This window comes from Aspergillus costaricaensis (assembly GCF_003184835.1).
Source record: "Aspergillus costaricaensis CBS 115574 unplaced genomic scaffold BO79scaffold_24, whole genome shotgun sequence".
Lineage (NCBI taxonomy): Eukaryota > Fungi > Ascomycota > Eurotiomycetes > Eurotiales > Aspergillaceae > Aspergillus > Aspergillus costaricensis.
In genome coordinates this window covers 567828-594249 of record NW_020291824.1, presented here as the reverse complement: position 1 = coordinate 594249, position 26422 = coordinate 567828, and the positions used below count along the sequence as shown (strand labels likewise).

General features: G+C 50.6%; 8 protein-coding genes across 8 annotated transcripts; 6 read left to right on the top strand and 2 right to left on the bottom strand.

Annotated features, from left to right (window-relative positions):
* Positions 1-1321: 1321 nt before the first annotated feature.
* Positions 1322-3646, bottom strand: BO79DRAFT_289041 (putative acyl-CoA dehydrogenase). The gene is made up of 5 exons (XM_025688747.1): positions 3265-3646; positions 3182-3193; positions 2847-3115; positions 2018-2762; positions 1322-1962 (listed from the first exon to the last, which is right to left on the bottom strand). The coding sequence occupies exons 1-5, from the start codon at positions 3377-3379 to the stop codon at positions 1469-1471; spliced, it is 1635 nt and encodes a 544-aa protein (XP_025537639.1). The 5' UTR covers positions 3380-3646; the 3' UTR covers positions 1322-1468.
* A 1353-nt stretch (positions 3647-4999) lies between these two features.
* On the bottom strand, positions 5000-9046 carry BO79DRAFT_210241 (proteasome regulatory particle base subunit RPN2). The gene is made up of 5 exons (XM_025682759.1): positions 8698-9046; positions 8422-8591; positions 7833-8359; positions 5515-7776; positions 5000-5451 (listed from the first exon to the last, which is right to left on the bottom strand). The coding sequence occupies exons 1-5, from the start codon at positions 8835-8837 to the stop codon at positions 5104-5106; spliced, it is 3447 nt and encodes a 1148-aa protein (XP_025537638.1). The 5' UTR covers positions 8838-9046; the 3' UTR covers positions 5000-5103.
* Positions 9047-9210: 164 nt separating this feature from the next.
* On the top strand, positions 9211-10906 carry BO79DRAFT_246797 (uncharacterized protein). Its single transcript, XM_025685598.1, has one exon. The coding sequence runs from the start codon at positions 9313-9315 to the stop codon at positions 10687-10689; it is 1377 nt and encodes a 458-aa protein (XP_025537637.1). The 5' UTR covers positions 9211-9312; the 3' UTR covers positions 10690-10906.
* Positions 10907-11152: 246 nt separating this feature from the next.
* Positions 11153-15470, top strand: BO79DRAFT_289038 (NACHT and TPR domain protein; the record flags this gene model as incomplete). The annotated part of the gene is made up of 3 exons (XM_025688746.1): positions 11153-11518; positions 11598-12645; positions 12709-15470. The coding sequence occupies 3 exons, from the start codon at positions 11153-11155 to the stop codon at positions 15468-15470; spliced, it is 4176 nt and encodes a 1391-aa protein (XP_025537636.1).
* A 479-nt stretch (positions 15471-15949) lies between these two features.
* On the top strand, positions 15950-17353 carry BO79DRAFT_198882 (uncharacterized protein; the record flags this gene model as incomplete). Its single annotated transcript, XM_025681381.1, has 2 exons — positions 15950-16461; positions 16585-17353. Exons 1-2 carry the CDS (start codon positions 16208-16210, stop codon positions 17351-17353), a joined length of 1023 nt encoding a protein of 340 aa, XP_025537635.1. The 5' UTR covers positions 15950-16207.
* A 1113-nt stretch (positions 17354-18466) lies between these two features.
* BO79DRAFT_177142 (putative Patatin family phospholipase) lies at positions 18467-21539 on the top strand. Its single transcript, XM_025679906.1, has 3 exons — positions 18467-19057; positions 19124-19968; positions 20035-21539. Exons 1-3 carry the CDS (start codon positions 18794-18796, stop codon positions 21272-21274), a joined length of 2349 nt encoding a protein of 782 aa, XP_025537634.1. The 5' UTR covers positions 18467-18793; the 3' UTR covers positions 21275-21539.
* A 1427-nt stretch (positions 21540-22966) lies between these two features.
* Positions 22967-23788, top strand: BO79DRAFT_198876 (uncharacterized protein; the record flags this gene model as incomplete). Its single annotated transcript, XM_025681380.1, has 1 exon — positions 22967-23788. The coding sequence occupies one exon, from the start codon at positions 22967-22969 to the stop codon at positions 23786-23788; it is 822 nt and encodes a 273-aa protein (XP_025537633.1).
* A 703-nt stretch (positions 23789-24491) lies between these two features.
* BO79DRAFT_239100 (mannose-6-phosphate isomerase, class I) lies at positions 24492-25895 on the top strand (the record flags this gene model as incomplete). The annotated part of the gene is made up of 3 exons (XM_025684880.1): positions 24492-24530; positions 24590-24691; positions 24744-25895. 3 exons carry the CDS (start codon positions 24492-24494, stop codon positions 25893-25895), a joined length of 1293 nt encoding a protein of 430 aa, XP_025537632.1.
* Between the last annotated feature and the right edge of the window lie 527 nt (positions 25896-26422).

Below are 26422 nucleotides of genomic sequence, written 5' to 3'. Positions count from 1 at the left end.
TGCATCTCTCCACCGAATTCCGCCAGTTCGTCCTCGTCATCCTCAGCCTCATCCTCATCCTCATCGACACCGGCTTCTTCTTCGAAGAACGAGTGCACGCCGGCTTTGCGTCTGCGCTTCCGTGGGCGTCCCTACAAACGAAACCATGATCAGCCGGTGACCTTTCCAGACTTAAGACCAGAACCTATACTCACAGCATTGGCATCCTCGTCATCATCCTCCTCCTCTTCCTCTTCGTCTTCATCCTCTTCATCCCCTTCCTCCTCTTCGTCGTCATTATCGCCCTCCTCGTCGTCATCGGCGCCCCTTCCGGCATTATCTTCACTACCAGCACGTTGCCTTCCACTCCGTCCAGTGTTCACTTCCTCCTCGTCATCGTCATCATCTTCATCGTCCGGGGCGCGACGCGCAGCCTGCTTCAATCGTGTATCAGTGAAACGGTTCACTTTGCCACCCAATCCTGCAACAAACCTTAGTATCCTCATCTCCAGAGTCATCCGCAGGAGCGGGGTTGAAGTCATCGTCCTCCTCTTCAGACCCGAAGTCTTGGTCTAGCACGTTTCGAGACATGTTTCAAGGCGCAGGGGGGTCGATGGTGGCTTTGCAAAGAAAGCACAGATGAAGAAAAGACGAAGCGTTGGATAGTGTTATTTGTCGTACGTCAAGCGATATCGAACTATATCAACTCGATTCTGAGGGCTCAGAGGAGTCCAACAGATATCGAACCCGGCACCGTAAAGGAAGCTGTGGCGAATGCTAGCTCACAGATCTGTAAGAGAGGCAACGAATTACCCGAAATATGAAAGACTGGAGAGGGCGAATCCAAGACGACAAATGGCAGTCTAACTAAAGAGCAGAAGCAACCAGGTGTAAGGTTTCAGGAGCTGTTTGGGGCGGAGAGTTCCGTTCGTTCGGGGAGTCCGAGTCCGCGACCGCGACAAGGATAGGTAGTGTTGTAGTCTCCAACGGGGCAGAGTGAGAGCGAGGTGAAAGAGAGGCGGGTTCTTCCCACAATATGCCAAGACAGGCTGCTAGCACATAACAGCCGGTAAATTGGCCTGGAGAGAAAGAGAAGTGGCTGCTGGGATGAAAAAGCTGATTTGGGGGAGAAGTGGTGGCCGGAGTTCAAGATCGATGGCTTCCATCGGGCGGGCGTGTTGCATGGCTGGTCCTCCTGCCCGGCCGGAATGCGCCCGGCGGCATCGCTCTTGCTCTTTTTGAAGATCTTGTTTGTTCCATTGATGAATCTTTTTGAATGATTTCATTCATTCTAGCAAACATCCATATCGATACTAACACAGCTGAGTTAACTGAAAAAATAGCTTATTTTACCAAGTTAATCCAAATTTGTTCATATAAATACACCATGTGGGAGATACAATTTCTCATCCAACCCGCAAAAATGGCCATGAAAAGCGACTACAATAGTGATCTATGTACTCTCAAAAATGCAGGAAGATAGCAGCTCTCAGAGCTTCAGCCCAAACATTTGGTGCACACGCAAGCTCTGACGCATGCTGAGGTCCAGCATGATTTCCTCGCTTCCACCTGGGATCGCGTAGGCCCGAACATCACGGTACAACCTCTCAATCTTACCACCTTGACCACCGCGGCTATAACTGAGACCACCGAAGATCTGACTGGCCTCACGGGCGCAGAACTCAAAAGTGGTGGTGGATTGTGCCTTCAGACCGGCAATGGCGCCACCCAACTTGAGCATGGCTTCAGTCTCGTCCATCGACTGGCACTGGTAGATGATGTTTTCCAGCCAGTTGTATGTTGCCTCGATCTGACGGGCCATGTGTGCCAACTTCATCCGAATTACGGGATGGTCAATGAGCCTCTTGCCGAAGGTGCGGCGCTTGTGGGCATACTTCATCGACTCTTCATAACACACACGAGCGAACCGGACACACTGGATCACAATGCCGATACGCTCGTGATTGAAGTTGGTCATGATGACTGCAGAAATCATTAGTGCTTTGCGAAACAGACATCATTTTCCTAGGATACTCACCCTTGAATCCTTGGTTCTCCTTGCCGATGAGGTTCTCAACCGGGACCTTGACATCCTCAAAGGTGATATAGGTGGTACCACTGCTCCAGACACCCTGGCAATCCATGCGCCTGGTGCTAACACCGCCCATGTTCCTCTCAATGAGGAGTACACTGACGCCGTTCATACCGGCATCACCAGTGCGCACTGCAGTGGTGAAGTAATCCGACCAGACACCGTTGGTGATCCACTTCTTCTCGCCGTTAACAATGTAATGCTTGCCGTCGGGCGATAGTTTAGCCTCGCAGGTCAGGTTTGCAACATCACTACCCGCATCCGGCTCGGTGATGGCCAGACAAATACGCTTGTCTCCAGCCAAGATACCGGGCAGAATCCTGTCGACAAGGGGCTTCTTCCCGAACTTCACCAGCGGCGGGCAACCAATGCCAAAACCGCCGATCAGGTTCCATACCAGGCCACCGCTGCCGACCCGCGACAACTCATCGGTGAGGAGCATCTCATGGAACAAGTCCCAGTTCTCTGGCGCGACGGACTGAACCCGGTACGGAGTATAGTCGACAGGGTACTTCTTCATACCCAGGAGACCGGCCAGGTATCCCCTTTCGCCCATCTGCTTATAGATATGATCGGGCACCTTCTTTGCCTCGTCCCATTCGGTCACATACGGCTCGATCTCAGAGTCCACCCACTGGCGGATCTCCTCGCGGAGCGCCGAGTGAGTCTGGTTAAAGTAGGGTGAGTGGTACTAATAGTCGTAATCAATGTCAGCCTAGTGTCTCCTTCCACACCTCCGCTTGCAAAAGTAGCAATGACAAGACAAAAGACTTACACCTTGGTACCATGCCGGGTCCGCAAAAGGAATGAGTTCACCGAATGGATCCTGAGTCTCGGACGAATTCGCCGAGGCAACATCGACTGGTGCCGCCAAAGGCTTGGAAGGCTGTGTTGTGGGAGCAGAAGCAGGTGGTTCGGGAGTCGCGGCTTTCTTGGAGTCTAGGGAACCGATCTGCAAGTTTCCCTTGTACTTCTTCAGGATACCCTCGTTGTGGTATTTCCAGAACTGCTTCGAGGCATCTTTTCCGGCGACACGTTGAAGAACTAGATGGGAGGAACGAGTGGTAAGATGCGGGATTCCGCTATAGACATAGGGGGTTTATTGCATACTCTTCTTTCCGCCTAATTGTCGCAAATTGATGTCAGCATGTGATTGATCCACCAACCGTCTTCCGCCGGATTCAAGCACGCACCTGGATGTTCATCTTGAAACTTGGTCAAATCGTAAACATCCTCATCGATAACCACCCAGAGGTTATCTGCCTTGTTGTGCGACGCTACGTCGCCTTTTGTGAAAGTCTTGGCCATGATAGGTTGTAGGTTGAGGAGAAAGTGGGTATAGAGCCGGATGCGGGATGGGGGAGGGTAGAGTAGAGATGACTAGTAGGGATGGACCAAACCAGCGAAACCAAGTTGTGAAGTAAGAGAGAAGAAAAAGAGAGGGAAAAGAAAAGGGGAACCCAAAGTAGCCGATAGAATAATATATAAGCTTCTCAGACCGAAAAGCAAAGAAATCAGTTCAGTTAGTAGCTCAGCAGTACCCGAACCAAACCAAACCAGAGACTACGGAGCTTTCCCCGCCACGCCACAAGCCAAAGAATGAATGGACGGTGATGATGATGATGATGATGATGATCACTCCAGAATGGTTTTACCTAGGGATATCCATAGGACACGAAGTAACCATCTGATAGATAATACGGGGCCCCGGCAAAAAAGGTGAGTGGAGTGGATCCGCCTTTTTCCCCCCCCTTCGGACAAGAAGAAAGATATAGTCTAGTCTGGTTTAGTTCTAACGGAGTTGACAAAAAAGTAATATGTCCCACAATATACACTCACCGTGAAGTGCAATAATAATCCCTCGGAGTAACTAAATCACAGTACAAAAGATAAGTCCGATGATGATCAACAGACTCCCATTTGTCTCTAGAATATACAAACACTCCGAATAGATAATGAGTATGTATTCAATTCAATTCAAATCTATTCCAACGAAAATGAGAAATAATCCTATTTTCACATGTCTCGTACCAACTCCATCCAACCACCGGAAACACACCTCAAGCATACATCATTACCTCATTAAGCAGCCAAAAGAAAACTGGGCACAACAACTCACGTGGGCCAACTCCCGCCTCGGCCACTCCGGATGATGTTCCCTCATTACACCGCTTCTCATTGGCCCATCACACACCTCGGACACTTTGGCACGTGCACCTGCATTGACTGAATACAGTAAGTGCCGAGGCAGCCGCCCCCCTGCTGCCCGAGTGATTGTTACTACTACTAGTAGTCTTTCAGGTGTGTGTTTTATGTCATGGGGCTGACTGGCTGGCTGGCTGGCTGCGTGGTTCGGCTGCCCGGGAGTCAGGCAGGGTAAGCATGTGAAGAAAGTTATGTATCGTATCTGGAATTTGTGATCAGCTGGGGATTCATGGGGCATGTCTGGATGAATGAATGGATCTGACATGCGGGATGATTATGGGGTGGGAGGGTCCGCTGGATACTATTGACAGTATGCTGTTGCTTAGATTTCGTCTCCACATGATTGATTAATGGCTATTGTTATTGTTATTATTTATTGAGGGAGTGATTTGTTGGATATCTTGAATAGTAGTACCTCAGCTGGACCTGAGAAAGGTTCCGAACTCCGTGTTGTTGTGTTCTTGGAGTTGGTGTCACTAAGTACAGAATCTGCACTATATAAAGTGTCATACTAGGATACTTATATGCCCGCTGTAGGTTTGGCTTCATGTGTAACATGAGCTACTACTTACGCAACTCAAAAGTATCGAACAATCCACTCGGGAAATTCAAGGCCTTGAAACTGCATGCACACAGCCGAGACAGTTGGTGATTGGCACTCCTCACTTCTATTCCGAAGCTTTTATATCAACGAACAACAGACATATGTAAAAGTAAATGCTTCAAAACGTTACGCAGCTAGTGCCGCTTTCAAAGATAAAATAAGACATCAATCCATAATTATCCTAGTATTACAACGAGCAGGTTCGTAGATCTCATGGACTACTCTACTCGTCTTCCGGCTCGGATTCATACTCAAACTCATTCGGCACCGGCGCCTCCTCGCCGCCTTCCTCGTCCTCATCCACAGCCGTCAGTACGCCGGCAGCAGCGGCAGCACCCGCAAACGGGCCCAGATCCGCACCGAAGGGGAAGCGCCCGGCTCCACGTTGAGGTGTCTGCAGGCCAGCGGCTCCCATGGTGGCCTGTAGTCGGTCCTGAAGGGACTCCGCGACATCGGCGGCAGGTGCAGGCTGTCTAGCCTCCCTGCTGGTTTCCTTGCTTGCCGTCATCTCAATCGTCTCGCGAGGCTCCTCGGGGGTCTTGTCAAGTACGACCACAACTCCACCGGTAGGCTGCGTTGAAGTTAGCAAGGTATTGATCGCAATAGAACACAGAACATAGGAAGGGCAACGTACCCGCTTGACCGGCTCATACCGGGGATCAGGGAATGTGAGGTACTTGAGCTGCGCGGGAAGGACTCGAGACATGTTTTCAAGCTCATATCCGACCTTCTCCCGCTCAACCTTCTTCTTCTGTCCCTCGCCAGCATCCTTCTCACCGTCCTTGTTCTCTTCTTCCGTCTTCACTGCTGTCTCGTCCGTATCCATCTTGTCAGGCACCTGGTCCGACACCTTGGGAGTCGTAGGGGTCTGATCGATGTCCATGCTTTCGCGCCTTTGCTGCTTCTCCCGACGCTGTGCACGGCGCTTGGCCTGGGCGGTGGTCGAGAGGACCGCTGTCTTGACCTTCTCGGGCGCCTCTTCGGCCTTTACTTGCTGCTCCGGGGGGTAGTCGAAGAGGCTGGGTCGCGTGTTGCTGTGGAATTTGAAGTAGGGCACCTCGAGTTTCTGGTCGACACCAATGACGGAGGTCGGGGCGAAACTAAGGGACAGGAAGTGGGTGAGAGGGAACCAGTACCAGTACTGGACGAAGACGGCAGCACCAACGATACCGGGCATGTTCAGGTTGCCAGTTTGCGTTTGGAGGCTGATGGTGCAATTGCGACCACCGGCATCGATGATACCAAGGGCAACAGCGCAGCCGAACTTAGCCATCGCATCCTCGTGTCTATCGCCGATCATCTTCATCATGACCTTGCGGAGCGAGCTGACACGGGGGTTCATGGCTTCGTTCTGTTGCACGAGGACCATAGCCAACGAGATCAGCGCTCCCTGTCTCACGAAGTCGGTTGAATCCTTGAGCATCGGCTCGAGCAGGTCAATGGCCTCATCCAGACCGGTTCCGGCGCAAGAGATACCCAATGCCATTGCCGCACCATAACGAACATGAGGGTTGTATGACTCAGACAGAAGCTCAACCATACGAGGCACACTCTGGTGCTTCCTGAACAGAATGAATCCCAAGCTCAGAACAGCAATTCGTCGAACATCATCGTTCACATCGCTGACAGCAACATGAAGCAGCTTACGCACAGCCTTGTTGCTGCTGCTGCCACAGTAGGCAAGGGCGATAGTCATGATACCACCGTAGCGGAGAGCAGGGTCAGGGTCACCGAGAAGGCCGTTGATCAACTCATCAGCAGCTTCTTGGCGACCATACATGATCAGGGCCATGCCCATGGCCAAACCCCGAACGATCTTCTCGTGTTGAGTGTCGTGGGCATACTGAATCATATCCTCGAGGACCTTCATGTTACCTGTACCCAACATGATGAGACCCATGGCGAGACCGACAGCCTCACCATTGATCGCCGAGTCGGTGTATAGCACGTTGCGAAGATCCTCATAAAGCCCCTCATCGCCACTAGCCATGCCTGCAACACCAAGACCCAGAGCTCCACCGTGCTGGATGACCTCATCTGTAGCCTTCTTGAAGTAATCCCGAATGACAGGAACAGCCATGCCACCATGGTTGGCGAAGATCAAACCATAAGCATACAGAGATCCTCCCTGACTGTAAATCGAGCTGGCTCCGCTGTGTCCTCCTGCTGCCACATTGGTGATGGAGCGTTCCTTAGGCAGGTAAGGTTGCAAGAGCTTTTGTCCCTGACTCAAGTTACCCCTGTGGATGACACCAAGAGCAGCCGTAGCCGTAAACTTGGACCAATTGACAGCTTTGCTCAACCAGTCGAGGTTATCCCGGAAGAACTTGTCGTGCGCTGTACCGGCATGCATGAAACCATTCGAGAGGGAGACTGCAGAGTGGAAGATAGAGTTACGAGCTTCCAGGCTATCGCGGAGTTTGTTCATAATGGCTATGTCGGCCTTGTTGTTGCGGAATAAGAATTCCACGTTCAACTGGTTGGTCTTGACGCCATCGAGAATGTCACGAATGCTCTTAAAGGCCGTGCGTGCTTCGGGTGAGATCTTCGCGTGCGAGTCCCCAATAGACCTAGACTGGCTGTCCAGCAGAGGATCGGACTCCTTCGACTCTTCTTGGTCCTCCCCTGCTGCCTCCTGTTCGGACTCATCTTTCTCTGGCACGAGCTCCGAAATCTCCTGCCGAACCTTCTCAAGGAATTCTTGCGTACTGTTATCGTAGAGGTCGAAAGAGATCTGGTAGGCGACAGCGAGCGAGCGAGCGTCCCCCTTCTCAACTAGTTGACGGAGGATGACCGAGGCCATGGAATGTTCGTTGAGATATACAACACACTTGGCAATGGAAAAGTAATCGGGGGCCGGGATCTCGTTGAGGAGTTCGAGGATAAGTTTGAGGATCTTCAAAGCAAGGGTTAGCTCTGGGTCTTTTGCCATGATCATTTTGGAGAATATACCTCGTTGCGGAAACCGCGTTCCTGCACGATTCCCATGCAGATATCGAGCACGTACTCCATGAGTTCTTCACTGCGTCGCGACTCCCCGTTCTGTTTCTTCTCATCCTCGCTGGCTCGGAGAATTGTCTTTCTAAGCACATCTAGGTTCTTGGCTTCAATAGCGATTCCAATGACTTGACGGTAGCGCTTCTGGACGAAGCACTGCTCGAATAGACGATCGATAACGGTTTGAAGGTGGCCCTGCACACCACGCTTCAGGACTAGAGGGGTCTCTTCGGCGTGCTTCACGCCCGCATCTTCACCCCCTGGGTAAGCAGCATCCACTCCGGGCACCTCTTGCCTAGACAAGAGCGACTTGGATGGCAAGGCTGATTGCGAGAAGGGTGTGATCGGGGATGTCAAACTGGCAGAGGTACTCGTGGCGCCTTCGCCGGAGGTGGGGAAAGAGGTGTTCAGGTTGGCTTGCTGGTCACCCGCGACAGGCCGCTGTGCCGCCGAGAGAGAGACGAAGGTATCGACGCATTTTGCTGTATATACCAGTAAGAGGACGCTCTCAGTGAGCAGACGCTTAGGGAACGGTCAATCTTACCGATAATGGTTTCCTCAAACTCGCCACCGCTATCCAACTGGAAGAGCTTCCCAGCTCCCAAAGCAAATACCATACTCTCATTGTATTCTTGAAGGTGGTAGTACACCTTTGCGGCGACCAGGGCGGCGAGCTCGCGCTCGGGGAACGATTCATCTTCGTAAAGAGCTTCTCTGAATCGCAAAAGGTCAGCATCGATGGAGCCTGTAACCGGTAGACAGGATGGGGTATTTATGATGAAGGTATCAGGCAGATGGTGAGACAAGAGCCAGTACGAACATTTGAGGAACAGCATCCACGACTTCCGTCCAGAGCAGGTCGATTTGTGAGTCCAGCGTCTTCAGAGCAAAGACTCTCAACTCGGGATCCGGCTCAGAGAGAAAGCCGACGAGGCCAGCGGCCGAAGCGAGTCCAACCATCGCTGTGGGAGGACGGGAGTGCTGTCGCGAGGGGAGTGAGGCGACAGCTTCGACGGAGCTGTGAGATTGAGGGTAAGTCGTGGGTGAGTGGGTGGGGTGTTTATTGAAGATCTAAGCACCTCGAAGAACGAAATGTACAGAAAACGGGCGATGAAAAAGGTAAGGCAACAAAATAACAGATGATGGAAGAGATGAGCTCGGAGTGATCAGGAAGCTTCCTCCAGAGCAGCGAGACACACGTCAATGGAAGCTGTCGAAAGGTTCCCGTGGTTCCTGCAGAAACCCCTAGAGATGGCACGTGACCTATGATGGCATGAGACCGGACAGGGCAGTTGCACAAACACTCGTGATCTAGTCAACCACTTCACCATCACTTGGGTTCCGGGTTGTCGCTTTTGTTCTCTTTGCAGGTTTTACTAGGAGAGGACTCTCATGCATCGGTAGTTCTCTGTTTTCCGCGTTCCAGTTCTTCATAATGTCGTCGATTCTTCCGCAAGCTGGAGACAAACACCTGCCGGCCCTGCCTATCGGGACCTCTTCTCTTCACCAGGACCCTATCGTTTACATTGACCGCGAGGCCAGACATATTCAGCGTAATTTACAGATTCTAATCGACGCCCAGAGTGAAGGACTTCTCGCCAGTCTTAACGGTCCCCAGCAGAATGGCTCTATCTCTGATGGAACTTATACACCAACCTCGGAGACAAGCAGTTCGCAGCGTCCCCCAACTATACCCATACGCCAACCGGCTCCGGAGAAGATCGGGTTGTCTGCTGCCCGGAAGGGGATATTCAGATCTATATACGACCTCTTAAGGCTTCGCGAGGAGGAGCGAGAGATACTAACATTCCGGATTGATGAAAGGACACAGGCGTTGGCAGATATCAATGGCTTTAATACCAATCGCACTGGGCTAGAAAATGCCATTTCAACAATTCAGGATAACCGGGAAAGCCAGCATACCGTAGCCTTGCGCCAGGAGAGCCGCAAGCTTGAGGATGATATACATGAGTTGGAGACTAGGCTGTCCCAAATGAAAGCAAGGCATCAACATATCCTTCGCGAATTGTCCCAAATGGAAAGCTCTATTGAATCGAAACTTTCTTCTTACAGAGCCTCCATGTCGCTCCTAGACTCGAATATTCGAAAGTACCTCCAAAACCCGCCCGTGAAACCTCAAGATAGCAGCTCCAAAGACGCAAGTTTCTATTCCTTGAACCCTAAGCGACGAACCCTCGAGATGGCAGAGGAACACTGGCAAAAGGAACAATCAGATCTGCGCGAAAGACAACGGGAAGTGGATGCCGAAATCGAGGCCCTCGAAGCTGGAGGTGGGGTCTGGAAGCAAGTGATCGGAGAGGTTTCTGGTTTTGAGAAGCGACTCAAGTCAGCAATGCGTCTTTCTATCCAATCTCAATCGCAACTACTGAACCACGATGGCCCTTCTGGTAGCAAGTCCGAAGAGGACCTCGCTCGGGCAGTGTTGGACGACCTGACGCATACCACAGAGCGCGTAGAAAATCATCTAGAGGTTGCAGAGAATAAAGACTGGAAGTTGCTGGTTTGTTGCATATCTGCGGAGTTGCAAGCGTTGCGAGAAGCACGGCAACTGCTCTTGAATGTCTTCAATGTGACCGAAACAGACATTTCCCCGTCTGCCGACAAAGGAACCTCGAACAGTATTCACACTTACGAGGATTATGACCCTCATGGAGATCCCCTTGGTGTTGACAACCCCGAGCCTCCGGCTGAGTTCCTCGAGGATACTGATGAGCGCCATCATGGTGCAGTGTCTCGCTCTGACGATGAAGATGACGAGCCGGATCCCGCCTGGCTGCTCCCTGAATCATGAAATCATATCTCACAGGCCTACGATTTGACTATAGACGGGAGCAAGGTGTTGGTTAGCGTAGTGATTCCGGGTAATACTCATTTCTGTTTGATGTCTAGAGCAGGTCAGAGGGTTCAGAGGGTTCATGATTGACCTGTATGCAGTCTGCAGGTTGCTGGCACTCCAGCTTAACCTACGACGATCAGTCCGCTATGCAGAGCCTCTTGCAGAACATCGGGATATAATATAGATCCTAATATTTACTGTATGCCACATGTGCAGTGCGGACTTCGCTATATTTCACAAATCCTGTCTATTTTGGTAAATAGCTCGTATGGCATCGCTTATTCTCTTGGGCGGCGGGGCCAGAACAAGACCGGACTAGCTCCTTTCTGCAGCAGTCATCGTCTTTTGTCTTCATACAAATCAGCCAGCAGCATAGAACAAGATAGCAGCATAGAACAAGATAGCAGCATAGAACAAGATGACAATTACCATCGAAAGCCACTCCCAGTTTGTGGTGACCTGGGATTTGGCGTTGAAGAGATATACTGCGGCTGTGGGCAAACAACTAGATGAACCCTCACTACCCCACCCCTCTTCAGTGGAAGAGTTGCTCGATCGACTGGATAGTCAGAACGGCCATTTTGGCCAGTTTAGACAGAGGAAGCGTTCGCTTTTCGAGATTCTGATATGCATCTGCAATCCAATTGAACGCTTTGGGTCTATGGCTGCAAGCATTGCCTCCAACGCCTTTCCAGCCAGTGGCGTGTGCTTCAGCGCCATTACATATCTTATTGATGCTGCGAAAGATGTGTCGGCGTCTTATGATGCAGTCATGGCACTTTTCGTGACCTTGAAGGCAAGTCTATGTATATCATATCACAAACCCTGCCAGACAGCGTGGTCTGACCCTCCTGAGAATATAGGACTTTCTTGTCCGCCTCGCCATCTACGACGGTAGTCGCATGTCGGATGCACTTCAAGCCAAGGTTGTTGATATCCTAGCTACCTTACTTGAGATCTTTGGTCAAGCGACCAAGATAGTTCGGGCTGGATTGAGAGGTCGAATCCTCCAATTTACCAAGAATACCTTGCTTGGTTCCGACAAAACACTACAGGGTCTGGTTTCCAAGCTGGACAGGCTCTGCCAAACGGAACACCAGTTAGTTGGAGCAGAGACCCTGGGTGAGACCAAAAAGACCAACTTAGCTGTTGAGAATCTGTCTGCTGTGCTTAATGGCGCTAGTCTTGTATTAGAAGATAACCATGGGAGGTTAGCCCAGGCTCAGGCGGATCTCCAACGTCTCGTCGAAGGTCAGAATGATCTTCGTCAGGAGGTGCACCGAGACATCAGTAGCCTATTAGGTTCATTCATAGGGTCAGGTGCAAAGGGCAATGGTGATTCTGACTACCTGAGGACACTTTTACAGCCGTCAGTAGGCCCTTCAGACATGTATTACACTTTCGCAAGAAAACGGCTGTCTGGAACTGGAGAATGGATAGAGGCAGAGGTGGGATTCCAGGCTTGGTTGAAACAAGAGCAACAGCTGCTCTGGATTCATGGTCCTCCCGGTTGTGGCAAGAGCTTTCTCGCAGAATACATTATCTCGAATCTGAAGACAAGATTTCCCCAGGGTGTCGACCAAGGTTCGGAAGTCTCTGTTGGCTACTATTTCTTCAAGGATAACAACCCACAAACTAGAGGATTGCACCAGGCGTTCCGGGACGTGGCATATCAAATCTGCCTCAATGATTCGGTATATGCCGGACACGTTGCAACTCATTGCAGCGCACCCGGTGATATATGCAGTCTTCAGAGCGCATGGATGACGCTGTTCCGGGACTACTTTATTGAAGATGATGCAGGTAGCCGGCATGCCTATATCGTTCTAGACGGTCTGGACGAATGCATGGAGGCCGACAGGCAGAGTCTTTTGGAGTTTCTGTCTGAGCTTACAGCTGATGAAGCTGGCAGTAAGTTTCTAATGGTCCTGCCATCTGCCCGTCGGAAGCTAATTTGAGTCTACCTATGCGCAGGCAAACCCAGGGTACAGTTCGTTATGCTGGGACGACCCCACCTTTCCGCTGATATAGCCGATGCCTTGCAGGAGTCAGTCGCCTCCATCTCTATAGATCGATCTAAGAATGATGATGATATCGCTCGTTACGTTGAGCATTCTATGAGGAGGTCTAGGAACATCTCTCGTGCGCCTCCAAGCCTGCGCAAAGAAGTCATGGAATTTCTTGTGAAGAACGCACAGGGTATGTTCCTTTGGGTAGACCTAATGACCCAAGAGTTGGGGCGACATAATCGAGCGAGCAGTATGAGGGAGTGCTTGCAACGACCGCCGAAGGGTCTGTATGAGGCCATGAGACGTACCCTGGAAGGCCTAAGCGCTTATTTGAAGGGCGACGATCCTGAAGAACTAAATACCATCTTGGGCTGGGTTGCGTGTGCTTCGCGTCCTCTTTCTCTTCGAGAGATCGAAGCCACGCTGAGTCTGGGTTCCTCTGACCCGGAGGAGATTGTCGGCATCGAAAGTTTGCTTAGGTTGCAATTTGCGTCCTTTCTGACACTCATCCGAGATGACGGCCTGACAACCGCCGACTTGCAGGCGGAAATAGATGTATCTCCTCTTCGGATCGATGACGATCATGATGAAGATGCGGAAGATTTCGAGCTAGAAACCGACTTCAATTCAAATCCAGAAACAACGGAAGTCATGTTTCGCCATGCGTCTGTTGGTGATTTCTTTCGTGACGAAAACGAGAATAAGCTCTCTGCAGGCCCCGACTACGTGGCCATTGGTGTTGATATTGTTGAGTCTAGAATCTCAACGCTGAAAGCGTGTCTACGGTTGGTTTGCAACTCAACCGAATGTCCGAGCCTCCGGAATTATGCACTTGTCTGGTGGCATAGCCATGCTAAGGCCGTCATCCCTCACATTCATCGAATCGGGGAGACTGATCGGCAGGAAATTGGGGGTGTCCTGCTCAAAACACTCCGTGATGAGTCTGTGCTGGAGGCTTGGATCAGTTTACGGGATGCAGATAACTTCTGGTCCTTGGAGACCTTGGATCCATTCTCCAAGCTTTTAGATGATAAGCAGTTTGTAGACTCTCTGCCGGTGGATATACGCGATTGGGTGTTGAGCAGTATTCTGGAGCCCGCGAGGCTGCTCGTTCCGGCTGCGGAGTGCATTGCTAAGAAATGGCTCCAGGGCTACCAATGGGATGCACGTACATGTATGCTGATCATAAATCGGATCAGATGCCTGCTTGAAGGCCAAGCAGACGAAGAGATTCCCGACAATCCTGCTGCCTCAACTGTGCTTGATGCGGCAGAATGGGCCAAACTTCCCAAGACAGCAGAATGGAACCGGAGAGTTGCCATTTGCCTGAGGGACACGTCACACTATGAGGAAGCCCAGGTTTACTTTGAAGCGGCATTAGAACTGGACAATCAGATGTGGCTCGCTAGAAGCGGTCTAGCATATCTCTACAGTCTCAGTGGCCAACATGAGAAATCTCTGGAGCTCTACAAAGAGAATATTGAAATATTGGAGGCTGCTTCCAAAAACCCTGAGGCGCGTGATAAGCTCCCTCACAATGTTGAAGACTATGATCTTGCAGACACCTACCAGTCTGTGGGCGAAGAACTGTTGTCACTCGGAGATAGAGCCAGTGCTTTGATTTACCTAGAAAAGGCTCTGGATGTCACCACAGAGGGCAAGTTCCTCTCTAAGTACATCCAGCTCCTTGCAGAAGAGAAGACTCCTGAAAGCCATGAGAAAATCATACAGCACCTGAAAAGATTAGACGCTGCGTCCGGTGACAATGGTGCCACACGCTTGACAGAGTGTCTCTCGGAGAATTCAAGAATGGTCTGGTCCAGTGACTTCTACCAGACCATCGCGTTTGCTGCCAGAGCCACAGATCAGCTCGAATGGCTAGAATATGCTTATATGACAGCAATTGAGGTAGCAAAAAAACAGCGCGACTCGGTATTGGCGTTTTCTCTGCAAGTGTCTCTGGCAGACCTCTTCATCAGCTATGACAACAAGGAATCCCGCGCTGTTGAGATCTGGCAGATGGTGATGGACTTTCCCGCAACATTCATGCAGGGGAACCTGCTGATGCTATACATACAATCGCTAGTGAGCAGATACTATGGCGTCTATCTCTTTACCAGGGCCATCCGAGCCGGACCAGGCACCACAGAGTCCGAACGCTACATACACACACTCCAACGCATTGCTAAACGAAGAGTGGTCCACTCAGACCATGTCTCCGAATGGGCTGCCAACAACTTTGCCACAGCCATTCTTGGTTTGTGGTATCACCGAATCGATCAAGCGGAGAAGGCCCGGGAATACTGTCTCCCATTCGTCAAGAAATTTGTCTATGCCGAAAACGACGCGATGAGTACATACACAACCAGCTATGCCTTTGCAAAGCTGTTACTCATGATGAATGACGAGTCCACCGCGGTAGCCATCCTTATCAGCGTCAGTTGTCCGGAGGAAACAGCTTGGATCTGCGAAGCTCGATGTGGAGTGTCGTCAGCGACGTGGGAAAAGGGGAATATTTGCCGCGAATGCGCGGTCGATCTGTGTGATGACTGCGTACAGCTGGTAAAGGAGGGGAAGCCGACAACGGCCAACATCTGTAGTCCGGATCATTCGTGGGCTCGGGTCCCGGAGCCGTCTGCTCCTCTGGGACCTGATGATGTGCGTGCGGATGAAATGGTCTCGATAGAGGATGTGAAGAATAAAGTTAAGAAGCAGTGGGGGTTGTGAAGAGAGTGTGGCCGCTGCTTTGATTCCATGGCAGCTATACATATAGAATTTACTTTTGCTAGTAGTAGCTGACTGTTTACATACATCATATCATTCAAATAATTCGTGGGAATTTTGGAATCAGGACCCTCACTCGAAGATATATCCACATCGCAGTGTGATGGTATATTTTGCACCCAACGAAGATGCACAACTGCTGATTATGAACATAACATGAAAGAATAATTTCCCTACTACTCAGTAGTATACTAGTAGTAGATCAAAAGCTGAACTATCCCATCCAGCCAGACTCATCCCAAACAACTATGGTGGTCAGCATCGTCATCTCATGATCTCCAAGCAGTAGAAACTGAATGTCTCGAATGACCGCCAAATTAAGCTGACCGACCGACCCAACCAAGACACACTAGTAAATAACTTAGTTTGGGCTACCCCACTCACCACTTTTAACTACCTTAAACATCACCATCACCGTCATCATCAACTCGTCCCACTAATCCCTTTATTTTCCCCTGCTTCCCTCCCTCCCTATTCTATTTTCAGCTTACTCCCGTATAATCCTATAAACCTTTCTCATCTTCTTTCCCCAACTAACAACCCTTTCATTCTCCTCCTGCACTCCCCACCAGGACCAACTACCCCCAACACACTGTTGCAATAACCCGATCCCTCAATCCCTTCTAAACTCCCAGAGGAAAAGAGGAAAGAAGGAGAATTGAAGAAAGAAGAAAAAAGAAATGTCCCTCCCCTCCACCCCAACATACACCTTCTCCATCCCCTCCATACACGACCGTCTTCGTCTAGACTGTCGCATCTACCTGCCTCCAGATCTGCCCAAGAGACTACTCCGCGACAGTACCGGGTTGCTGCGCGGGGCGATCATCGCGCATCCGTACGCGCCGCTGGGAGGATGTTTTGATGATCCGGTTGTGGGGGTTGTGGGTGGGGAGGTATTGAAATTGGGGTGTGTTGTTGGGACGTTTAATTTTCGGTATGTTTCGTTCCTATTCTTATTGTTATATGTCTATCTTGATACTATCTATTTGTTTATTTGGGTGTTGGGGAGTTGGTGTGAGGTGATGCGATGTGATTGTTGCTAATTAGGCATGGGCAGGGGTGCTGGTGGTTCTGAGGGACGGACTAGTTGGACGGCTAGGCCTGAGTTGGCGGATTATGTCTCTTTTTACGGGTTTATGTTGCTCTATTTGCATTTCTTAAGGGAAAGGGCAGTACGGCAGGAGGGGAGGAAAGAGGATGGGGGTAAGATAAGGCTGCTTTTGGGTGGGTATTCGTATGGGTCGATGATTGCGTCGCATTTGCCGAAGCTTCATGATGTTGTGGATTTGGTGCGGTGTTCATCGCCCGAGTCGCCGTTTCATGAGGTCTACCAGATTGCAGAGAAGTTGTCGCTTTGCTTGGGGTTGGGGGAGGAAATGGAGCAGCCGATGTATCGTCCAGCTACGGTGGAGGAGATAAGATCCGCGGCGGATTGCATTAAACGCACTGCTGCTGTTTCTTATCTCCTGGTGTCGCCGCTTCTGCCGCCGGTTAATCAGTTCTTGACGCTGTTTTCGAAGATGTCGCTTGATGCGAGTGCGCAGATTTCATCGGCATCCGGGGAATGGAAACAGGGACAGATACCCTGTCCCAAGCCGGCAGATCAGCTGTGTGCGCATGAGACATTGGCTATCTTTGGTGACGAAGATACTTTCACATCGGCGAGTAAATTAGAGAAGTGGTCAGCCGAACTGGCCCATGCACCAGGGAGTAGGTTCCAGGCGGTGGAGATCGAGGGAGCCGGTCATTTCTGGAGAGAACATGGTGTCGAAGCCCAGGCGAGACAAGCTATCCGGGACTGGGTGTGTCAGATGTCGACATCTTGATAAGATGGCTGGATTATTTTGACATGTGTGGGTGGTCAGCCTGGTTTTATCGTGTCCCACTTCGAGTCTAGATCATGTGTGTCTAAGATACGAGAGGCTTGCGTGATAGAGTGCCAACCAGATGGTGGATTATCTCTCCCTCTTCACATGCAGGGACAGGGGTCGACGGAGTGGTGAAGCATGTGAAACGGGCGTGTGTGTGGCTCGCCTGACCGTTCCGACAGAGGAAGGTCCCCTCCATGGAAAGAGCTGATTCCGACGAGCATCCATTTCGGGTATGTTTCAGCTGCATTTTGCATGATCCTGTATGCCACGGTGTCTTTGCAGTGATGAGTGAAGTCTCTTTGGTCTCTACTCGTTCATCGGCGAAATCACCACACCCATGACGCAAGACGTTCCGGTCTGCTGGGATTTTCATATTTTGTCGCAAAACTCTCGAGGAGTGAAAAGGCAGGAAATTACATACAGCATATCCTTATAGGATCCGAAAGCTTTGAACCATCCATGCCAGGCCGGTGAACCAAGGTTACCATCCCAGGTCCGATTTAACGCTGTTCCCGATCAGGCTGGATCTGACACCGGGTAATAGTCTAGGGCATGAGGTGGAAGCCCTTTGAGTTTTGCTGATCTGCAGATTTTAGCATGCAAAAGGAATACAGCAGAGAATTGTGGGGGTATGATATCACCGGATGTATCGGCCATCGGATGATAAAGTCGCCATCGCACACTTACTTTGACACACTGGTACAAATGCCGATCGGGGATCTGGTGTCGGGGTCCACTGGATAAGAGTCTAGTGTTATGGATGAGGACATGGGGTGTTCATCGATGATGATAAGATGGAGAATTGAAGACTGGTTCTAGGCTCTTTGAGCAATAACCCGCCATGTTTGTTTCAGTGAACAATAGAATACTTGAAGAGTACTAGTAATTCCCAACTCCATCCCGTGACTGGGGCGATCGGCAGCACCCGCTGGAAAGCCGGGGGACCAATCAGACATCCGGGGAATGCTGCCTCGTGACGTCTGGAGAGAAAGAGTGGCCATTTTCTCTCTCTCGGTCATCCCTGGCAGAAGACCAGGCAAACTAAAATGCATGGATCCGGCTGACTGACGGATGGGCTGGCCTTGCCTCGTGCCTGACCTGCTAAAGACGCGGCGCACGAACTCTTGCGGCTACATCTATCTACTTCCTGCTGTTGCTCCGACTTACATTCCCAACATCACCAACATCACCAACATCACCAACATCCCCAACATCCTCCCTTCCTTTCGCTTCTTTATTCCTGCCTATTGAAAAGTACCTTTCGAATGCTTTATCAGGCCTAACTCGCTAAGATCTCCGATTTGCCTTCCCCGGTTTAGGCACCCTCTCCAATCCAAACTTAGTTTCCCCTCCATCTCCGCACCGATGCGAGCCTGATGCACCCTGAAGTCGGTCATGTCCATCCTGCATGATTCCTCCCTTGTTCGACCACAGTGTCATGTAAAGGGCAAACCGCGCTCTCTGGAGACGCCAAATAAACCCCGTCGCTCCGTTCTCAAGTCCGTTTCTCTTCCGTCGCTGTCGGCCGTCGTCAAAAACTCATTGACATGGGCGGGGGACACGTGGGGTTCCTATGGGAATGGCCAGTCCCAGAAAGAACGCAGACTGCGCGCTGCTGTGGATGAGCGAAGGGAGTCTTTGTACCTCAACAAGCGCAATGTGAGTTAAAGACTCCTTCTCATGATTTAGGGCCAGCCGGTATGGCTGTCAGCTAACGTATTTCAGGCTGTGACTTACGAAGAATGGCGAGACGCTGCGAGCGAACTGGATGAGTTGGAGAATAACTCTGCCTGGAAGGAAACGTTCGAGTGTCCCGACTATGACCCTCATCTCGTGCTCGATCGTCTCAAGCAGCTGGACGATGCCCGGATCAACTGTGATATCAGTCGCATGTTGTTCCTCATCCGCACGTCCCTGAGCCGCGATCTGGGCAACATGAGCAACGCCTCTCTCTACAAGCATGCTCATCTCGGAACTAAGAACCTGATCGATCAATACATTGATACCGCGCTAGAAACAATATTGTCGTTAGTTGAGCTGGCGGATAAAAACCGGTGCGATGTGGTGGAATCCAGGTATATCCTGGACCAGTTGCTCGCAGCGAGACAGGCTTTCGGGCGAAGTGCGCTGCTCTTCTCCGGGGGAGCCACTTTTGGCATGAATCATATTGGCGTACTAAAGGCTCTTTGGCAAGCTAACCTTCTGCCGCGAATCATCTCCGGCGCGTCTGCGGGCAGCATTGTGTGTGCCGTCTTCTGTACTCGCACTGAGGATGAGCTGCCGGCTTTGCTGGACTCATTTACAGAGGGGGACTTTGCTGTTTTCGGCGAGGGGACTGAGGAAGATACTATCCTCCAGAAGACAGCTCGGTTCTTGAAATATGGGTCATTTCTGGACATCTCGCACCTAGCCAAGGTGGTGAGGAATTGGTTGGGCGATATCACTTTCCAGGAGGCATATAACCGAACACGACGCATCCTCAACATTTGCGTTTCCAGTGCTGGCATCTACGAGCTACCCAAGTTGTTGAACTATATAACTGCGCCCAATGTATTGATCTGGTCTGCTGTGTATGGTCCCCCTTACACAATTCCGACTGTTTTCAAACCTATAGGAGTTGATGCTGACTTCAACAGGGCCGTCTCATGTTCAGTCCCGGTAGTCTTTTCGCCGTATGCCCTTATGGCTAAGGATCCCCTGACAGGAGAACCAGTTCCATGGAGCGACCTTCATAGGCAATATATTGATGGCTCCGTGGACGGTGACCTCCCTATGACTCGTCTGTCGGAGATGTTCAACGTCAACCACTTCATTGTATCGCAGGTCAATCCCCATGTCGTTCCATTTCTACCCAAGGATGATGGGCCAGATCCGTATATGGAAAACTCTTTCACCGCTTCTCGTTGGATCCGGAATATCACATATCTTGCCAAGGATGAGATTTTACATCGGATGACAGTCATGTCCGAGCTAGGGATCTTTCCCACGTCTTTGACCAAAACAGTTTCGATTGTCAACCAAAAGTATTCCGGAGACATCAATATATATCCGGAAATTCAGTATTCTCGGATTCCCGTCATGCTACGCAACCCGACAACGGAGTTTATGCTTCAAGCATGCCTAAGCGGCGAGCGGGCCACATGGCCCAAGCTTGGACGAATACGCAACCACTGCGCCATCGAATTGGCGCTGGACTTGGCCATTCAGAAAATGCGGGCTCGAGTGGCCTTCTCCCCGAGTCGCGTCCACGCAAGAACAGATAGCATTGCTGGCCATTCGATCGAATCCCTCGACAGCAGTGGAGGCCGAGGACGTTTGTTGAACCGGAGAAGCTCCTATAACCATGAAATCGAAAAGATCAAACATGCCCGCCACGACCCGGGTCGGCGGACAAGGCCATTCCTACAAAGGTCCCGCAGCGTGTTGCTATCCGAACAAACGCACCGAATCGACTCTGTGGCCTCGGCCAGACTGGACCAAGCAGTGCAACGGCGCCGTCAAAGCAATCCAAGCCAATCTTTTAACACTGGGGACGGATTCTATAGTCCTTGTTCTGAGAGTGACGAACATAGTGAGGAATCCTCCCCTCCGACCCGCGTCCCGCTAGAAAGGCATGTTTCATGGGAACCGTCATCATCCGACGACCCGCCTTCCGATGAGGCCACCCCTAACGGCAGCGCACAGTCACCACATCCATCCTCTCCCATACATATAGGACGGGTGAGTTCACAGCGAGCTCCCGTATGGCCTCCAGACCTGTCTGCGCACGCGATGCCAACGACACCTGAGCCATCGTTGCCACCTTCCCCTCACCACCTCCGGATGACGCCTAAAGCCTATGTCTCCAATCCCACTTCTCGTAACTTCTACAACTGACCAAATATATATTGCTTGATCGCTCATACTCAGTTGTGACGTATGTGCTGGAACACTGCGATCAACAGAGAACATAAAGATGGGAAACTTTCTTTCAGTGTACATACTATATATTGATGAGGACATTTTGGCTTGGTCGGATTTACTAGTTTATTGGGCAGTTCATGCGTTGGCTCATGGCAATGGGTCTAGACGGGGATTGCATTTTAGAATCATACATCAGGACTGGAGTTCTTTTCTATGGGGGTGGCTGGATAGAGACCACACTTGGCTTTAGACTTTCCTTTACTTTGAGGGTGGTTCGCAGTTGACTGCACCGCTATCACAGAAATAGAGTACCACCGTACTGCTCGGTTACTTAGCATGCCCTAACATGAATCCGTCGTCAACACGCGTAGAGGAATTTAGAACATATTTTGCTCTAGGAGCATTACCAGCAGGCCGTGAAGAAATGTGGTTGCCGGTAAAAGTATGCAAATAGAGAATATTAGCTCATCGGAAAGGTTAAGTCGAGTTATTTAGCTACTCCATCCGCTTTCTCAGTCATTAGTACCATATTGTTATATAACCGACTTTTCCTCCAAATAGTATAGCTCCATATTACTATGGACTCTATAACCTTCTAAAATCCTGCACAATTCAACAACTTATTCCAGGTTAATACTTCACAACCCGAAGCCCCGCATAGCTTAGTAACAGCACGGTAGCAGGCTTTATCACACCAACGTCGAGTCCAGCTCCAAAAATAGAAGATCACAAGGAAGCACCACCTGCCATTGGCTCCCAACCCTACCTACCGAGCAGATGAAACGCCGGATGGGATGAAGTGGCCTCCCAGCCAGATGGAACAGAGTGTGAGTGGTTTCAGGGCCAGAGGGAGGGGTTCCCGGGCGCGACGCTGCTGCAAGTGACCAACTAGTGCTTCTAAATCCGTCCGCATTAACCACCATTCTTTCCCCGAAGCCGGGCGGTTAATTAGGACGGTAAACCAGTGATCTGAAAATAGATCATGGCATCTGGTCAGCCTATCAGTAGTATTCCTTTTCTACCCGCCGGACGATCCCTCCAGTCGAACCCTTGGCTGAAGCGCCCACCCGTCACCCCGGGCGGTTAACCCACGATGAGACGGCCAGGATGCGGGTGATGGGCATGGAGTGTGCTTCTAAACTTGGCAACAAACAAATGAACATGCATGATGCGTTTTGATATCGATGGTGGAACAAGAAAGGTATCACCATCGCGGCCCCTGCTCGTGCAAGGCTTTTATATGGGCCATCCGCCATGTTCAGACGAGGCTGTCTCAGAACCAGACTGGCAGCCTTGGAGAAAGCCTTACTTTGATTCTTTTGACAAGATATCTTGATATGGTCTGTGCTTGGCGAGGTTGTTGCATCTTGCCTATTATACTCTACTAATTAACTTGACTTCAATTTCATCTTGCCTGTTCCTCCAATCACCTCGACCTATCTTCTCTGCCCTGGCTAGACGTGCATCTGTCAGCACTGTGTCTGCTGCACCTTACCCTGCCTAGTCCCCAGCTACCAGGCCAACCGTTGGAGAGTCTGGGGTAGAAGCCTCCACTCTAGAGAGCTTATACTCTGCCACTGTCATGTGTCATCTCCAGCTATTTTAAGGCTGAGAGTTGCGTCCTTCCATCCAATCATCCTCCATCTCTTCACCTCCATCTCCACCATGGCCAGTATAGTCACCGGCCCTCTCGGTCGATTCCGTAAGAACGGATCCCACAAACGGCTGCACGAACGATGGGGCGACGTGGGCATCACCGTTCCCACCGAGGGCTCCTGGAACCAGCGCGACAACCCCCACCGGTCATCAGACCGCAGACGACCCGCCTACGAAGTACTAAGTCGAGGACAGGATAGTCCTGTCGAGGATCATCTCGAATCCACCCAACCTAGCTCTTTCTCCGTCAAGGCGCTAAACCCACGCCGTCTTTCCATGCGCATCAGCTCCCGCTCCAAACCCACCACCGACTACCCCAAAGAGAACACTACCCCCACCGACCGTCAAACCAAAGCAGAGAGGCGGGTGTCTCAGTTCACCTATCGACCTATTCATCAAGATTATCCGACGGAGATGGCTGAAAAGGCTTCTCGACAGAGTCAGCACTCTCCCCGATTCAAGTACATCCCTACTGCGCCTCAGTATGCTGAGGAACTTGGACTCCCGACTTCACGTCGCTGGTCGAGTCAGCGGCATAGTGTGCAGAGTAGTTGTCCAAGTGAGGGTACTCGGCGGAGTTATCGCCGGTATCCTGATGCTGCAGAGGACTGCTACGACGATGAGTACTACGAGGAGAGGAGAGAGCGGTACGAACGACCTTTATCTACTAGACGAGATAGGAGCAGTGTGGACTACTATAGTGCTGCTACTAGTAGTCGACGGGGCAGTCCGGCGTTGGGTCGCAGTGGGGGAGCCACGGAGAAGCGGGGCCGGTCTGGGAGAAACTTGACGACGGCGATGGTCCCGGATGCAGATGATATTTATGGATAATTAATGATTGTTTTGTTGTGATGTTGACCCGGTTTAGCGATGCATTACTAGCTTCATGTGTGACGGTCGTGATGGGGACTTTAGCACATCTGCATATATTTATAACTGGCGTTGGCGGATTTCTGAGCAAATTTCCGTTATATTTGGACTAGCCGTTCACCATAATAAATTTCTTGGTCTTGATAATTAAAATCAGACTATAATTAACTCAATATTTATTACTAGTGATCCATCGTAGCATTACCCTAGGTTACTAACACTGACAGCGTTGCAGTCATAGTACCTAAGTAACATTCCATACTAAACTGACGTCAACTTGACGGCCCGCCCTCACCACTACTCTCTAATTGCATCCTCTGGGACTATTGTCCTCAAAATTTCCAGGACTCGAGTTCACAAAATAGAGGATAACCCAGCTGCAGATAAGATAAGAAAGGTCAGATTTAAACTCCATCACTCGTCGGAAGGCTTCCCGGACCAGGGCGAGACCATCAGGGCATGACAGTAGTGATCAGGGCATGACGCCATCCCATCCGGCCATTCCACCGCAGTCCATGACGCCATGTTCACGCAGTCAACATAGAACTTCATATATAAGTAAATATCTGTATATCTTGTAAAAACCCCCTTCTTGGCTTAAATGGAGTATCATTGAGTTTCTTTCAGAGCCTAGTACATATCAATTGATTTTCCTCTCATCACAATGACAGCCTCGGTATTTCAGCTTAAGTGCGGGATCAAGGTATTCATCAATTTATCATAATATTTTACATAAATTTGCCAAATAACTGACCTTAATAGAATGATCCCTGGGGTAAGCAAGGTAAAAACTCGTTAGCTGGTGTTCTTTGCTCCAAGACGCCTGGTACAATTGAAGTGGAGGATGGTCAGCATTATTCTGAGGTATATCACTTTACCCACCTAAGAGATAATTATGCTAATCAGCTGTGACTAGATGTGGATGGGCACATATCCCACCGTCCCATCTCGTATCCTTGCCACAGGTGAACTGCTAAGCGAGTACCTCCAAAAGCACCCCGAGGTTACGGGCGAAGGCTACAAGAAATGGGGTACTGAGGTGCCTTTTCTCCCGAAGGTACATACCTACCCTATGCCAACCCCATCCCATCATCCTGTAATAAATACTAACAGCATATTTGCACGAGTGAAGATCCTTTCCTTCCAAAAAGCCCTCCCCCTCCAAATCCACCCCGACAAAAAGCTCGCCGAGAAACTCCACGAATCCCAGCCAGACAAATACTCGGACCCGAACCACAAGCCCGAAATCGCCATTGCCCTCTCCAACTTCGAGCTCTTCGTCGGCTTCAAGCCCCTGCACGAGATTGAAAACCTCTTCAAACTCGCCCCTCTCCAACGCTTCCTCCCCACAGAGACCAACACCCCTACCTTCGACGATTCCCTCCTGCGCGAAATCTCCCGTATCCTACTCACTCTTCCACCCATACTAGTCTCCGAAACCATCTCCTCCCTGCTCACCATCCCAGAGGCCCAGTTCGGCCCGAACCAGCGATACATCCCTGGCCTACTGACTAGATTGAAGAAGATGTACCCGGATACTGATAATGGGAGTCTGGTTGCCACAATCCTTATGAACTATATGACTCTTGGGCCAGGGGAGGCGGTTTGTGTGCCTGCGGATAGTATGCATGCGTATCTTACCGGGGATATTATGGAGTGTATGGCGAGATCGGATAATGTCATTAATACGGGGTTTTGTCCCAAGGCGGAGAGCGATGATGTGGATTTGTTTACGGGGTCGCTGAGTTTTACACCCCATGATGTGGAAAGTGCGCTTTTGAGGGGGAAGAAGAGTGATATTGGGAAGTGTTGGAAGACGGAGGTATATGAGCCGCCGTTTTCGGAGTTCTCAGTGCTGGGGGTAAGGCTTGGGAAAGGGGAGAAGGAGGTGCATAGGGGGGTTAAGGGAGTGAGTTTGCTGGTTGTTGTGAGGGGGAGTGGGTGGATGGGTGTGGATGGCGAGAAGTTTGAGTTGAAGGAAGGGTGGGTTTATTTTGTGGGTGCTGGGGTTGAGGTGAACTTTGAGACGGAGGGGGGGTTGTTGGTTTATAGGCCTTTTGCGGAGTAGATTTTCCGTTTCCTCTTCTCTTTGTTCCATCAGTGAGTGTGGGAATTGGGAGGTTGGTATCTGTATGAACGATGGAGATATGTGTCTATTTTAAGTCCGGCTAGCCCTACAGAATTAGCTACAGATAGGATATGCTATTTTCGGCCCTCCCGGACCCTCATCGCGAATAAGCGCCCTCACAACATACTCCTTCCAAGCGCTCAGGCACCGCGACTCCACGTCTCTCATCCAATGGATCCCGTTAACACCTTATCTGGATGCTATTTTTGGCTTGGTATTTGCTTGTTCGTTCATCTCCACGAGTTGTGATGTGCGAGTCCCTGGTTGAGTGACAGGTTCGGTGAGATTAAAATAGATGCCGAGCGGGGAAAGGCACTTTTCAAGCGCCAGGATGGGATTGACTGGTGAGTTTGAGTAGTATTTTAAGTCGGAGGGTTCTCTGGTTCTTTTCGGTGGGTTGGACTGCATTCTGTTTTGTTTCGTTTTCTGGTGTGCTGTTTCATCGTTGTGCTGCGTGCGTTGGTGCT

Excerpts from the sequence above, each read along its gene's own strand:
- BO79DRAFT_289041 (XM_025688747.1), bottom strand. The coding sequence starts at position 3,379 with ATGGCCAAGACTTTCACAAAAGGCGACGTAGCGTCGCACAACAAGGCA. Across the intron at positions 2,763-2,846 it reads ACCCGGCATGGTACCAAGGT|TACCACTCACCCTACTTTAA; the intron begins GTAAGTCTTTTG and ends TACGACTATTAG. Across the intron at positions 1,963-2,017 it reads GGAGAACCAAGGATTCAAGG|TCATCATGACCAACTTCAAT; the intron begins GTGAGTATCCTA and ends TGATTTCTGCAG.
- BO79DRAFT_210241 (XM_025682759.1), bottom strand. The coding sequence starts at position 8,837 with ATGGTTGGACTCGCTTCGGCCGCTGGCCTCGTCGGCTTTCTCTCTGAG. Across the intron at positions 7,777-7,832 it reads AACGCGGTTTCCGCAACGAG|ATCCTCAAACTTATCCTCGA; the intron begins GTATATTCTCCA and ends CTTGCTTTGAAG. Across the intron at positions 5,452-5,514 it reads GGTATGAGCCGGTCAAGCGG|CCTACCGGTGGAGTTGTGGT; the intron begins GTACGTTGCCCT and ends ACTTCAACGCAG.
- BO79DRAFT_246797 (XM_025685598.1), top strand. The coding sequence starts at position 9,313 with ATGTCGTCGATTCTTCCGCAAGCTGGAGACAAACACCTGCCGGCCCTG.
- BO79DRAFT_177142 (XM_025679906.1), top strand. The coding sequence starts at position 18,794 with ATGTCCATCCTGCATGATTCCTCCCTTGTTCGACCACAGTGTCATGTA. Across the intron at positions 19,058-19,123 it reads TGTACCTCAACAAGCGCAAT|GCTGTGACTTACGAAGAATG; the intron begins GTGAGTTAAAGA and ends AACGTATTTCAG. Across the intron at positions 19,969-20,034 it reads GTATTGATCTGGTCTGCTGT|GGCCGTCTCATGTTCAGTCC; the intron begins GTATGGTCCCCC and ends TGACTTCAACAG.